Source organism: Candoia aspera, chromosome 1 (genome assembly GCF_035149785.1).
Source record: "Candoia aspera isolate rCanAsp1 chromosome 1, rCanAsp1.hap2, whole genome shotgun sequence".
NCBI lineage: Eukaryota > Metazoa > Chordata > Lepidosauria > Squamata > Boidae > Candoia > Candoia aspera.
Genome location: NC_086153.1, coordinates 234,165,995 through 234,181,187, shown reverse-complemented (window position 1 = coordinate 234,181,187; position 15,193 = coordinate 234,165,995). Strand labels below are relative to the sequence as shown.

The 15,193-nt window shown below is 38.4% G+C and overlaps 1 protein-coding gene across 1 annotated transcript in view; it reads right to left on the bottom strand.

Moving 5' to 3' along the window:
• The window catches only part of MYRF (myelin regulatory factor), a 121,389-nt gene that overhangs the window by 32,679 nt on the left and 73,517 nt on the right, over positions 1–15,193 (bottom strand). The window contains exons 8-10 of the mRNA XM_063289202.1: positions 2,733–2,928; positions 894–970; positions 548–658 (exon numbers count right to left, since the gene is read on the bottom strand). Coding sequence (XP_063145272.1) covers positions 548–658; positions 894–970; positions 2,733–2,928 — 384 coding nt within the window. The remainder of the gene's footprint in view (positions 1–547; positions 659–893; positions 971–2,732; positions 2,929–15,193) is intronic.

Below are 15,193 nucleotides of genomic sequence, written 5' to 3'. Positions count from 1 at the left end.
ACTGAAGAGGCAATCTCAAAGGAAGCCAGCAGAATCAATTGGAGCCACAAGATTGGCAAAAGCAGGTAAACTTGGGCTGCCTCCCCAGTGCACTTCACCACATCCTACTTTGCCTGGGTACAGCTTTTTGAGATGGGACATTAGGAAAACACTTCCAGACTGTAGCACCTTAAGCCATCCCCAGGCTGACAGCTGCAGGAAGATACTGAGATACAGGTGGAGGCATGAAGACAGGTACTTGAGGAATGAATAGTGGGCTATCCTCATTTACAGCCACTTACATGGGGATTTCTCTTCATTTTATCACTACAAAAAGGAAGCTTGTGAGGCAGGTTGGGCTGCAAGAGAATGACTGTCCCAGTTACTCAGTGTGATTCTATGGCTGGAGGTAGACCTTGAATTTGGGTCTCCCTTGTTGGAATCCTTAACCACAAGTTCTTTTAAATTCCATATAAGTTTCTATGTATTTGATTGCTATCCTGAGAACATTCATGTTGAAGAATAGCACTGGAAGATCTTAAATAAAAGTCACCAAGTAGAAGCTCACCTTTGATCAGGATTAGGTTTCCCCTTCTTCCTCATGTTATTGGCCGTGGTCTCACTGAAGTGCAACCGCCCCACCGTGACCTTTGTGACTTGCTCTGGAGGCAAATTGACCCTGAAAGAGGGAGGACATTAGAGAAACCAAGGATCTGCATCTGTCAATTAATCCGTTGGAGCAGGGCAAGCAAATTTTATAAAAATCGGGGCTCCTGAGGCTTCATGACATGAAGGGAACCAGCATTTAAAGAGAAAGTTCAAGAAAAAGATGAGGACTAAGCATAGAAGTAAATATGCAGCCTATTGTTCTGACCCCAGTGCCTGACCTCCCTAAAGCCCTGGGCAGTACTCACATGACAGGATTAAAGGGCCTTTTGCTGCGGTCTGATTGAGACTGTTCTATGTTGATTGACTGGTTTAATGCTTCCAGCTGAAAAGAAAGATCCAGATCCACTTTAAAGATGATCATGGGAACTTTGTTCTGCCCTACGCTCTATTCTTAAATGTATACATTCTTAAAGGGGCACCTCTTCATTTTAAATCACTGTAGCAAAATAATTATATATACTTGAGACTGGCAATTATCCTACTTATAGGAGAGGAAGGAGACAAGGAACATATAAACAAATAAACTCACACAGATACACATATATATCCTTCCTAGATGTAAATTATGTGTCTTCTGATGTGTATATGTAGTAGGTTAGATCAGAATTCCTTCAATAAGTATAATCACAGAGAAATTATTAAAGAATTTGCTGTCTAATTCAGACCATCTGTCAATATTTATAAGAGAGACATATAGTTATTAAACTATTCTTCAGTTGCAGTTTGCTAAGTATTGCACAAATGTTGATGCTATGGATTCTAATAATTAACCTCAAAGAAATAGGAGCAAAATGCATATGAATACTGCAGGTTAATACCTTAATGTAATTCTTTATCATACATTAGAAACATGATCTGATCAAGGGCATCCCCACAAAAGATCTAAAACATAAAAACATATTCCATGCTCCCCTTTGAATGTTTATAAATTGATATATAGGTGGTGTCTAATACTACACAGAATCAATTTTATACCACAAGTAGAAGAAAAATGCTAGGGCTGTAATTCTTGTATGCTTTCTAGTCATTTTTTAAAATCTTATTCTAAACTCATAAAGACTGTACATTAATGGAAATTTTTAAAAAGGCAGAAGTTATTAGTAGCTGTCTACTTTATTTGGATATTCAAAAGATGCAAAGATTCTGCTAACCTGATTACTTGTTTACTAGATTCACATATCCCTTGGATGGTGAAGACCACCCAAGAGAGAGAGGTGGTTGGGTCCATAATGTAACATTCATTCATTCATTCATTCAATCAATCAATCTGTATAGCCACCCATTTCACATTTGTGACTCTGGGTAGTTCACATAATTAAACAACCAAACAACACAATCAAGAAACAAAATACAAAGGTCAATCATAAACAATAACCCCTTTAAAGCCCAAATTAAAGCCCAATTAAAACTAAAATATAAAATCGGAAAATGTAATAAGCAGGCAAGTGCAAGTCATGTGTCAATCAAAACAGCCATCTAGCAGGCTTCAAAGCCATATTAGTATTGACACACACAAATATTTAACTGAATCATGTCCTCAATAAATAAATGAACAAATATAATTTGTTTATTGAATTGGGTTCTCCTTATCTATTTTTAGGACTTACATGCAGAACAAATAATGTTTTAGGTCATATTTATGCAGAAATACTCATGAACATTCAAAAGTGTTCACAAACTTTTAAGCACCACTATATACACTAGATATCTTTTCTATTTTAATGGTTACTTGATTGTGATAGTTTTAGTTTAATGATAGCCTGTTTTATGAGTATGAATTAATTTTAATTGAAGAGCAAATGTTTTAAAGATAGACAATATCAACCACTTAGGCTACAAGCTCTTAGAACTCAGCTAGTCAAACGTGCCACATGAAGACAAGCTCAGACACACATTTGCAATTCCATATGTTATATCATTCTACCCATTTTTGCTCAGAATTACATGTAACTGTAAATAAGCTCCTCAGTAGATTCTTACTTTTTTAACACATATGAGAGACACAATTACACAGTTCCTAAAACTTTCCCATGTGGCTGCCCCCTATTCTTTTAAATGATGCAGTTTGCCATTCTTAGACTTGCCTTCACCCCATGCAGTTTCAGATAGAAGCATTCAAGTGGCTTCAAACCCTCAGGAGTCTTGACATATTTGGGATCTCCAATCATACCAATGTACACAGTGACTTGGAAGTGGTTCTTTTTCTGGCACACGAAAGCATCATCCCCCACAGAGAAATTGAAGCCTTTATCTGCATCCACTCGGTATGTTGGCATAGGTCTGTAACCAAGGGAAAAGAAGACAAGAGACCACATGTTGAGCAAAAGAACAAATGGTGCCACTGATAAGACGTGGATACATCCAACATTTGTTTATAGGCAGACTTGTTTCCACAATCACATATGGCCTATACCAGAGGTTTTCAAATGTTTTCAGGCAGCAGAACGTGTTACTTAAAAAAAAAAAGTCCCCCCAACTCTTGATTAAAAGTCAAAGTTCTAGTGATAGAAAATTGGCTGCATTCAAGTGAACAACTTCTTCACCCTTAATCTCTCACAGAATCCCATCAAGTTCTTGCAGAATTCTAACATTCTGGAGAACACAGTTGTAACCACAGCTATAAACAGTTGTAGTCCCCAATTTGCCACCCACTGTTGCACTGGCCTGGCCACAACAAACTTACCTACCACCTCTACCTTAGGAAAAGCATTAAAAAAAGTTGCTAACTACAGAAAGGCAGCACTTCCTTATCTCATCTGAAAGCAATCTTAAAGCATCCTTCCTGAAGAACTCTAAGCACCTGTAAGGATGGAAAACCCAGAAGCAAAGGCTAATCGTGACTGGGTGCTCCAACCTTACACATTGTTGAGAATGAAGGAAGGATGAGAGACAAAGGAGGGACAGGGGGCTAGAAGGAAATGCAAGCCCGCAAGAAAACAACTAGCAACGAACCCACTTGAAACAGGAGGCAGGAGAAGCCATTAACAAATGAACTGTCAGCGCAGAGAAAAACCATCAAGGATGCTGAGAGGAAGGGAAGGGACAGAAAGAGAAGGCAGGAGGCTTAAAGAGTGAGGTGGGAGGAAGTAGAACCCATTTGTGGCTTTAATGGAGTAAGATACAGATCTAATAAATAACTACACATATCCCTCATGGCTTACGTTGTGAGTTACTGGACTTAGATCATAAGATCGAGAATCTCACAGCACCCTCCAGAGAAATTGAGAGTGCAATGAAGATTGTGAATTTTGGGAGTTATGGTCCTGAGAGATGTGGGGGTACCACCTCAAGGAAAGTTGTATTAAGGCAAATGGTAATGCCAGTTCCAGACAAAAACAGACACAATTAAATTAGAGCTACCTCCAGTTTTTTCTCACAACTTTCAACCCTTTTCCTCCATTATTAATACATTTAACCTTTAAATATTCAAGATAAAAAGCACCAGTTAAGAATATTTTTTTAAAGTGGAGAAGCAAGGTCACAGCAGCTGGGGAAGTTTAATCTACACCTCCTTAACGCCTTCGATTCACTGTGAGATCAAAGACTGAGGGAGTGGGCATGCATGAGAGCCAGTGTGATCAGCCCTGGACCCTTTATGCATGCCTAAATATCCTGCTGGAGGTGAACATGTGAGAAAGCCTCTGAAAGATGCAGAAAGGAAGGTTTAAACCAAGGACTTCATCAGGAAAGAAAACAAGAAGGAAAATGGAAAACAGCGACAGGGAGTGGGTGCTGAGTCAGAGCGGTGGGTAGGACAGAAGGCAAGGCAGGGTTCCTAGAACCAGAGCAGGGTTCTGTGTGGGGGCATAACAGCAGCTCCGTGTTTTGCCTTCATTTCCTGAAGTCTGGCCCTGAACATGTTGAGGATCCTCCTCAGTCATGCCGATGGCAACTGGATAAACTCTGTGTGCTGTCAGCACCCGTGGGGTGGTAACCTGGCAGAGTCTGTAAAGAGCCATGTCCGTCTTCCTCTTAGTAACAGAGGGACCTCGAGCTGCCAGAGATGTGCCCTGAACAAAAAGCAGATGGTGGCCACCGAACGAGCTACCTTAGCCAGAAAGTATGAGAGGAATTTCTCTCCCCCTCTCCCCCTTCTTCACATTTCTGGTGATTCATTTTGCTATTCCTTCCTTCCTTCCTACAGATCTTGGCATTCTACAGTATTGGACAACCAAATTTTCCCCCTCTATCACCTAAAATCAGACATGGACCTTTTCCTCCTTAATCTTAAACCACTGCACAAAATCTTCAGCCCCAACTATGACTTCTGTAAAAATACTAAGTTCATCAATAAAACTTGAGAGAAAGAAGCAGCTACAGGAGAAGAGAGAATCAAAGCAAGCAGGAGTCCCCGTTCAAGTAAGTTCTTTACACGGTTCATTCAAGCTGATTACTACTCAATGCCCCTCTAAAACAAGGAAGGAAGGACTCGTTTGGTCTTCCAGGAGAGAGAGGAAAGCTCCCACCCAGAAGAATACAAACTGTTTTTTAGGTCCAAACCCCTATAGTTATACACATTTTTGGACTCCCTTATAGTAACCTCCTACCTTGTAATCTACTCTCAACCCACATCCATATCCACCCAAGAAAGGCTGTAAACAGGACAAAGAAAATTCAATGTGTCATCAGGGCAATTCCAGCACAGATAAATAGTTACTGAAACAGCCCTATTCAGTCATTCACAAGAGGCATATTCCACACCAAATCAGGCTTGGTAAGTCTTTTCCTTTGCCACCACGCAAATGACATCAGCCTTCACAGGACACACATTCACATGTCAAGCGTAGATGTCTGCAGAGGAAAACTCTTCATGCTAGCAACTGTATGAAAGCAGGGACCCCGACAAGCAGGGACCATGATGATGTGCCTTTTATAAAGGAGTCATTAACATAACACACAACACATAACAACATAATATGGCATAGGGCCTGGTTACTTGAAGGACTGCTTGTCTCCCATAACATCTGCCTGGCTGATTCAATCTTGCAGGGTTGGTGCACTCTGGGTTCCTTTGATTAAACAATGTCATTTATTGGGACCCAGAAGCATACCTTCTCTGTAGCAGCACCTGCCCTCTGGAATGAGATCCAGATAGCTCCCACTCTGCTATTGTTTAGAAGAGCCAACCTGTCTCTTCACCCAGGCCTTTGGCAATGCAGAGGGAGACCCCTTTCTTCATTCCATCCAGTCTGTTGCACTTGCCATCTTTTATATTTTGTTGGTTTTATCGTAATTTCTTTGTTTGATTATAAGCCACCCAGAGTCGTTGGGAGTTGGGTGGTATACAAGTTAAACAATACATATATACATACATACATACATACCAAAGGTTTTGATGATCACTTGATTAGTGTCCAGTGCTAAGATGTAAATGAATAAGATTCAGGGTGACATCAGTTAAATTTGAGAGTATGAGGGACAAAGGAACAAACTGGCACAATACTGAAATGACTATTTCCATCTTTCAGCTAACAGGCTACTAGTGAGATTTCCTAACAAAAACACAAGAAAACTTCCAAAGAATAGCATTCCTCCAACTACAAAGAATCAACAGTTAAATGATTCTAAGAACTTCTAAATGAAATTTACTCAAGCCAAGAGAAATTTAATATTATGTCCATGTATAAAGCACTGGAATCATATACAGATTCTGGTAATATTTACTAAGATACAATGGGCATAAATCATAAAAATTAGGTCGCTACTTCTGGATGTCACCGCTGCAGAATTGAACCAAGAACAGGGAAACACCAGTGATACTTCCACAGCTGCAATATTTGCCTCTCCAGATTGCCAGAGCATATCTTGCAGTGCCTGTGCAGCCAGGAGAAAATAATGACTAACAAGCCTGGACAAGCGGGGTCTATTGTAAATACCATTTTTTCTCCAGTCTAAAGAAATGAATGTGTGTGTGTGTGTGTGTGTGTGTGTGTGTGTGTGCATATCTATGTAGCCTAATTATAGATGGAACATATTACTACAGTATCTGCTTTACTTCAGATTGTAAACTATCAGGGAAGGAAAGCCGTAGGAGGTATCAGAATCTATGTCAAAATGATTGTCTCTCTGAAAAGCTGCCATATTCTAGTCACCATGTTGTAATAAACCATTAGAAGATTCAGTATATTTGTGAGGACTAGACAGTTAAAGACTCTAAATATGTAAGTAATATTTAATGGACACCAGCCCATAAAACAGTGAAACCTAGCAGTATATTTTCTAACCATGGGACTTTCACGACAGCACACAAAGTTAACTGGATACAGAGAATGGTGATGTCTATTATTAAGCTATGCAATTTTTGAACCACTACACTGATGCTATAAAAACTATTCAACTTCCTTCACATGAATCAAGGACTGCAATCTTTCAAATAAGGAACTATAGAATCAGAAGAGACCACTTAGGCCACTGAGTCTTGCTGGCCAGCTGATGGCTGTTCAGCCTCTATTTGAACATATCTAGTGAAAGGGAACCCCCTACCACTTTTCTGTGTATTTGGTTCCACTGTCAAGCTGCCCTTGTTGTTGTAAGCCTTTTTTAACAATCAGAAACTGCCCTCCTGTAACTTGAATCCATTTGCCCATGTTCTACATACACAACTCAATTTTTTCTTTGTGATATCTTTCATTATTTGAAGAGTATTATCATGTCCTGCCTCAATTGTCTTTTCTCAAGGATAATCATACCCAATTCCTTCAATCTCTCTTTACAGAACTCACTTTCTAGTCCCATGACCATCTTTGTCACCCTTTTCTGACCCTGTTCCAAAATTTCTAATCCTTCCTGCCATCCCATTCAATACCATCCTCTAGGTTTATTTATTTATTTATTAAATTTAGCCACCGCCCATCTCCCCCCAAAGAGGGGGACTCTAGGTGGTTTACAACAAAGATAAAAACATTAAAATACTCTAATAAATATAAATACAAATATTATATAAACATAAATACAATATAAAATCCAGACAATGGTAGCAGTTGGAATATCATTCAAGCGTATCTAAAGGGGCCATTTAAGGCGCTAACCATCTCCAAGTGTTATTACTTCCCTTCCCACCCCAAGCGAGGTGGCAGAACCAAGTCTTCAATTTCATGAGGAACTATGGATGAGCACACTTTCTTTTTATCCAGCAAGCCATTGGTCATCCAGCCCATAACTAACTTGCTAAAAATGTCATGGAGTATAAATGGTTTGCTGAAATTAAGATATATTATGCCTACAACATTTCCAATCTATTACAGAAATTACCAGATTTAAGAAAAAATGAGGTAAGAACAAGTCCTGCCAGACTAACTTTAACAAAACCATTCTGACTTCTGGTAATTACTACATTGTTTTCAAGATGCTTTGATTTAACTTTCAGTCATAGCCTACATTTCTATACAACAGCATATAAGAGTATGGGAAATAAACAAGAGGAGTTTGAACTCTTAATATAGGAAGACAAATATGATTTAACAATGTCTGCTGCAATGAATTCCATTACTGAAATACTGAAACTGAAGCATACAATTTGTTGAACAGCAGAGGCAGTAAAAAGGAGAAGTAGGTATATTGTACGCTAAAAGTATCATATGCTCAAAAATGCAAGTGAATGAACTTGGTGGTACTGTAGAAAGCATCTGGGCTACAAGAGGTGGAAGAACAAGTAAAAACAGTACTCTTGTTGGGTTTTACTATTGCCTGCCCAATCAAGGAGAAGATGCAGATGATGTTTTCCAAAAGCAAACAGTAGGTTTTTCAAAGAAGCACGGAATAGTAGTGATGAGGACTTTACTTACCTCAACATCTTTGGGGAGACAAAATTTACTTAATGCCTGACTTGATTTTTTTCTATCAGAAGGTGTGCATAGAGAGCCAGCTATTCCCAATATAATACTAACAAATAGGGAAGAAGCAAGATTTTTTGGGGGAAATGACCATATAATGTTGGAGTTCTGGTTTTAAGAGAAATTAAGTCTGAGGGTAGTGAAATATGTATGTACCTTACACTTTAAAAAAGCAGATGTTAAAAATCAAAATGAATGGGCAGGACTGACATATGAGACGGACAAAAACATGGTCCAGTAATATTTGTTTGAAGTTTAAATCTCCAGGATCAAAATAATTTCATCCTAGAGTACTAAATGAACTAGCTGATGGTCTGCCTGAACTTTTATTTATTATCCTCAAGAAGCTCTGTTTCTTTTTACAAAACATGTATGAGCTGTTTAAACACAGATTGGGACATAATGCAGAGCAATTCAAGAATAAACAAAAAATGAGTCTGAGCAATGCAGGAAAGATGAAAAAGTGAGAGAAGTAGAGGAGCATCAAAACTGAGCAAGAAATAAGGACCACAGACTAGTAGAACAGTATACTTTATTGATTAGTCAACTGACCATATCAAAGCACAGGCATCAGCCACAGTAAGACAGCAGACTAGTGATCCCCCCAAATATGAGCAATGTTTCTGCCTTTTGAAGATATTAGGAAGATTCAGAGATTGAAGAAATTAGGAGAGTCAGAGATTCAGCATTACTCCCCTGAATCTCTGGTAAAGAAAATGTCCAGGTAGCATTGTAATTTCTACAAATACATTCTCTTCAAATGTAACCTGAAGTTTCAGGATGCTGCAGTGTTTGTAAGAATGGGGAGGTTCAAGTCCACCTCACTGAACCATGAGTGGGTAACTCTGGGCAAGCCATTCATTCTATGCCCAACCTACCCCAGAAACTAGCTGTTGTGAGGATAAAACAAAGTGAGATCCTCACGTAAGTCACTGCTTCTAAAGAAAAGGAGGGTGTACATATAATAAACACTAAAATAATAATTAGCACTCTTCTAGGGTAGAAAATTAGGATAGGAATCCAATATACAATAAATAGGGGATGGGATTTTCCAACAGAATGTATTATTGATTATAGAAGTACAGTCTGTTTTTTTTATTGAGGAATAGATTGGTCAAACTACTGACTATCAAAATGAAGCCCCTGCATTACTCTGCTGCCAAACTCACTCCACCTACACCTGGAATCTGTCCATGAAACATTCCTGGGAAATGGATATGCTGAAAGTTAACCAAGATATTTCTTTTAGTCATCCGCTGCACAATCACTTTGTGCAGTTCTCTGAGCTGCTTCCACCCATACAGTTCCACTTCTCAAGTAAGTTGACCACTGATTGAAAATAGCCAGGATGCTAGTATTCGGCTAAGGAATGGATGTTATTCACCTCTACTCTAGGTTTCTTCCCCACTTGCCTAATGTCTAGCTGAATTCAGTGGGTGATGTATTCTTTACCACATTGGTTATTGGCAGTGAGAAACACAAAACAACATTATACCACATACTGTGCTAAGTAGAACGTTGCAAAGTCTAGTGGGTAACAATTCCAGAGATGATGTATTACAGACAAATGGATATACATTAGAATAGTAAATGTTATTTATTTACTTATTAAACACATTTCTATCCTGCTGCAATCAAAAAGAGTCTTGGCAACTTTCATAGAATACAATAAGACAATTTAAAGCATCCATGGTAAAATTTCAAATATAGCAAGTCTGTGTATATTTACTTTGCCATGTTGCTAGCCATTAGAAGTCTGTTCCTATTCCAGTGCAACCAATGCTTCATGTCTGATTTCACATAACTCCTCACTAACCTATCCTAAGGGTCAAACAAAACACCAACATTAAACATTAAGCTGCGGCTACATTATTTTGGATGGCCTTTTCTTCCTCTGAGGTACATATCATTTTTAGCTTTTCCCTTACTACCTATCATTCATTACTCACTAGATGAACTAAATGCAATGCAAAAGACTGGCATCTCCATGACATTTTAGAATAGACATTGGGTGAGATTAAAGGCTTGGGAGCGAAAATAGAAGAAAAAAAAGAGTTAGTGTCATGTTTTCCACCTATTACAATTGCTTATTGTATCATAACAAAATGCTCAATCCAATACAAAGTATTATCTAGTTCTGATATTATGAATATAAATGTCCTCTTTCAGTATTAACATTTTCCTCAGTATTAGTATCAGCTCTGTAAAATCATGAGCTGATGTCAAGAAACCTATTTTTGCCAACAAAGAAATTCTGGTAATTTTTCTCAAAAGTAACTGTAATAAGTAATTTACAGTTACTTTTTCTCAAAAGTAACAGTAAATTACTTATCTGAGATAAATATCTTACACTATTTATCTCAGAGCAGGAATGTTTCTGTTGTATTTTGGTTAGTTCAACAGATCCCTAAGTCTAGTTTTGAGGAGCACATCTCATTGACATTTTTGTCTTTCCCCTGTCCAATAAAGTAAACTGTCATTTGATCAAAGCACCATGGGTTATCAATCTTCACATGCTCTTGTATTGATTTATAATAAAGTGTGATTAAAAAGTGTCTCATCTATAAAGGCACCATCACCACTAGAATTGATCCAAATGAGAGAAATTAAAAGGACTTTAAATGACTTTGTTGTATCTCAGGAGCTTCCCACTGCTATTTTGTGAAAATACAAGAACGTTCCAGAGAGAGAATATAATTCTTGCCTACCTTCCTAACCAGAATGTCTTCTGTGGCAATTTTCCTTATAAATTGGCACAGTTTCTCTGTAGCTAACAAAACAATTTCTAAATACATCTATAAATTACTTCTTGTACTGCTACCTAAGAAAATCCACCTTTCTACCCTCATTGTTTACCAGTCAGGGGACAAAAACAAAATAAAAGTACTTCAATTTTCTATCTATTGTTTGCATAAAGGGCTAGACAAATGTCTCTTGCCATTTGTTATTGGCTTAAATGCACATTCTTATAAAAACTAATGCTTTATTCTGCACAGTATCCCATTTCTACTTCCTAATGCTATATGGTAGTAGTTCAGAATCTGTGGCCACAGGATTCACTTAACAGCAGGGTTGCACTTACCAACAGCATATTACTTAGCAAATACACTTTACCTTTTGCCATTAAGGTAAAAGTAAGCTTCAGAGATTAAAGAGAGAAACACAAACCCTGGCAGTCTTTTATTTTTTTTGTTTTGTTTTTTAAGCTTAGCATCCTGTGAAGCACTTAAAAAGTTCTTTCACACTTTACTTTCTAAAATCAAGCATAAGAAAGTCCAATGCTGTCATTAAACATTCAAGAGCAACCATCAGGAAGAAAAGAGCTAATGCTTCTGCTTCTAAGTTTATTGCAAGGAACCCACTGCTGTATATGTATATGTATTCTGCCAATCAAACTGGATGGTTTCATTTTCCTCCTCATCTGTAACAATACGGGCAATGCAGCTTTCAGGCTGTAAATCAGGAAGTGCTGCTAAGTGGATCTGGAAATCTCAAGACTGACTGTCGAGCAAATCTCTCTCAAATCCAGAGCGGCTGGGCAAAAATCGAAGTGTTCCCACACTTCCCCTGACTACTTATGGCCCTTCCAAGCAAGCAACATCACTGTAACAGTATTCCTTTGATCATAATCTGTAGCAGCCTCTGCTTAATCCTGGGAAGGTCCAAAAAGCTGAAGTAATCCAGGCCATTGAATCAGAGGATCACCTCTTTCACAAAGCCTTCTATTTCTATAGAAAGAGGTAAATAGGGATAGCCAGGAATTTGTGCTTAGTTTTTGATTTCTGTGTTGTGCCAAGTCTCAATTTCTTTATCACTCTCTGTACAAGTTGTGGAATTGGGTGTTTACTCCCAGCCTTCAAGGTCAGGCTATGTTCATGAAAACACAATCTTTTCTTCAGAATCTTTTTGTGATCTGTAGTATTTTGTACTCTCTCCAATCTCTTCAGAGATGTTGGGCTGAGGGCTTTCCATTTGAAAGAGACCACCACCATCTTGTGGCTGGAACTACGGTGCAAGCTACTTTATTACCACAATCTGAGCAGCTTTGTAATGATCTCCTTCCACACTGAATGTCTACATTTTAATACTTAAAATCAAAAGGGGATTTTTTTTAAAAAAAAAATAAGGTTTTGATTTTGTTTATTCCCTGGGAGATTGATTTATATCCAAAAAGGGGGAAGAAACGGCTGAATCCTTTAGTTACCAAGCTTCTATGCTACATAGCCAGGAAGTAGTGCTATTGTAATTATTCAGATTTGTTTGTTTGTTGTTGTTGTTGTTTCATTTTTGACTTTTTAAGTGACAGGCAGCACAAGGTATGAGCGCCTTTCCCCCAAGGCTATGAGATGACAGATGAAATGCCCCCTGGAAGATAGATAGAGGCCACAAGAATTACCAAGTCATTACCCCAAAGCAGGAGACAGGACCAGGATGTGAAGACCCAGACAGCTTCTAGGAGAGGAGGTTTGGGACCTCCAGACTTCTATCTTGTGGACCCTCAACATCGCTACAGGGTGACCAGCTAGATAGTTCCACAATGCCCAAAAGAAATATATGAAGACCTTAGCAGACAGGGCATATATATTCATATGGTTCTTTATATTTAAGGTGAATGGTTCTGAATGACCTCATTAGTGATAAAGCAAACACTTCCAGTTTTCAGTAAGAAGTGAGAATGAGGTTCTGTGACTACACTACAGCCTGAAGGAGTCAAAGGCATCCAATGAGTTGCTCTTCTTAGGCAAAGTTTTTTCCCATTTCTGAAGCTGTAGATCATTACAATTGGGAATAGGGATGACATCTGGGATCTTTGGCATGGAAACCATATATTCTATGACCCCTCTTTTAATAAATTTGAAATACTCAAACCATCTCCTAGTATATCTTTGAAATACTAACTAAACTTTAAACTAATCTTTAAACTAGACTGAAGCACTAAATTCTCTTAAATGATTTGATATGCTAATGAAATACCAATTGTTTCAATTTATGGATAAGTTTTTCACCTGCCTGCTACAAAATAGTTATATTTTCTTTGGTATGTTGTTACTGGATGTACTGTTACTTTTTAAACTCCAAAGGTAGTATATCATCTTCGTAAGAAGGTGTTATCAGGTGAACAGAAAAAAATAATCAGATATGAAGAAAAACTGGTCTCAGAAGTAATTTTCTTGTCAGAATAATATATTAGCAGTGGATTTAGATTGCTAATCAGCTTGCTTTTCCTCAAAGAAATTTGTGCAGGTATCATGTAAATGTGGGGGAGGCACAAAGAGAAAATCCTTATAAGGCTGCAATAAATATCTCTACCCCAACCCCACCTGTAACTTCACATTCATGGAACTATTCATGAAAAAGGAAAATTCTGGCATATTTTAAGGGATGGGCAAGCAAATTCTCTGATATTTTTGGTAAAAGGTGGGCTTTTTCTGAAAGACAAAATGGATGGACTTTTTTTTCCTTTCTTTTGCTGGGGGAAAAAAAACACCTCACTGCCACAGTGGTTGGGCTGTTCTTAGCAGCCTGGCAAAATTCACTTCTAACTTAAGAGTAGAAATGAAACTGCATTATGCCCTCATGATGTTACCTTCCCTCTTTTCTCCACCCTGTAGCACTACTGTATCAGATGTCATATCCTAAATTAGAAGAAAATACTGCCTGTCAATGTCAGAGGCAGGCTAACTGCTACCTGCAGTGACCCCAAAGATATCCCCCATTTCTGCGGCATTAAAGAAACAGCCAGACACCCTAGAACTTTCAATACCTGATTATTTGGAGCCGAGAAGGCTCAACATTGAAGTATGATATGCTAAAACATTAAGGAAAAAAAGGATCCCAAGAATAGATTATTTAGATTATTTAAAATGTACCACTTTTATATAGTATTTTAATTTTAAAGTATTAGGCACTGAATTTTAATTCATTTTTATCATCACATACATTTTTTTTAAAGTATCTGTTCTGGTAGAATTGCTTTTTAATTATACAGAGGAAGGGTTAGTAAAATCTTTTGCATTAATATGCCCTTTGGCCAATGCAATACATCAATATCTTACTCTACTCCCATTCTATACCTTGAAGGAACTCTGATAAATTGCCTTCTGCAAGACCTTGGGAAGGCAGTCCTGGAGAGGTGCTTTGTTTGGGTATCCTAAGCCCTTCAAGGGCAGCCTCCCTCTGATGCCACAGCTGGCTTTCATGTAACTCATCAACCCTTTCTCTCCAGATTGCTCTCATGAAGGCAGATAATAATCTCATTTTATTTGGTATCACAGAAAGCCAGGGTTCCCTTCTCATCAGATGGAGACAAACAGGAGATACAAGCTGTCTAGAAATCAAGGAGAAGGTTTTTTTTAAAAGGTCATTCCCAGAATCCATCTGGCTGGCTGCCAGTTCTCTATCACCTTTCTGGAATGTGGGGAGGACGTGCAGCATTTTTTCCCTGGAACATTTGTCTTTCTCTCCCTGTAAGCTGTAAACTCTGCCCTGAAAGCTGGTTTTCCTCAGCCCCTTGTTCTCACCTTATGTGGCTCCTTTACCTTTCTCCTGTCCATCCAAGTCACCTAAATTGCTCTCAGTCATTGGCTCTCCTATTGCCCTGTAAATTATGCACCTAATTCCTTTCTGTTCCTTTGGATAAGCATAGCACCCTTATTGTCCCTTTTCCTCACCTTTCAACAGCTATTTCAATATTTTTACACCCAGACCTCAAG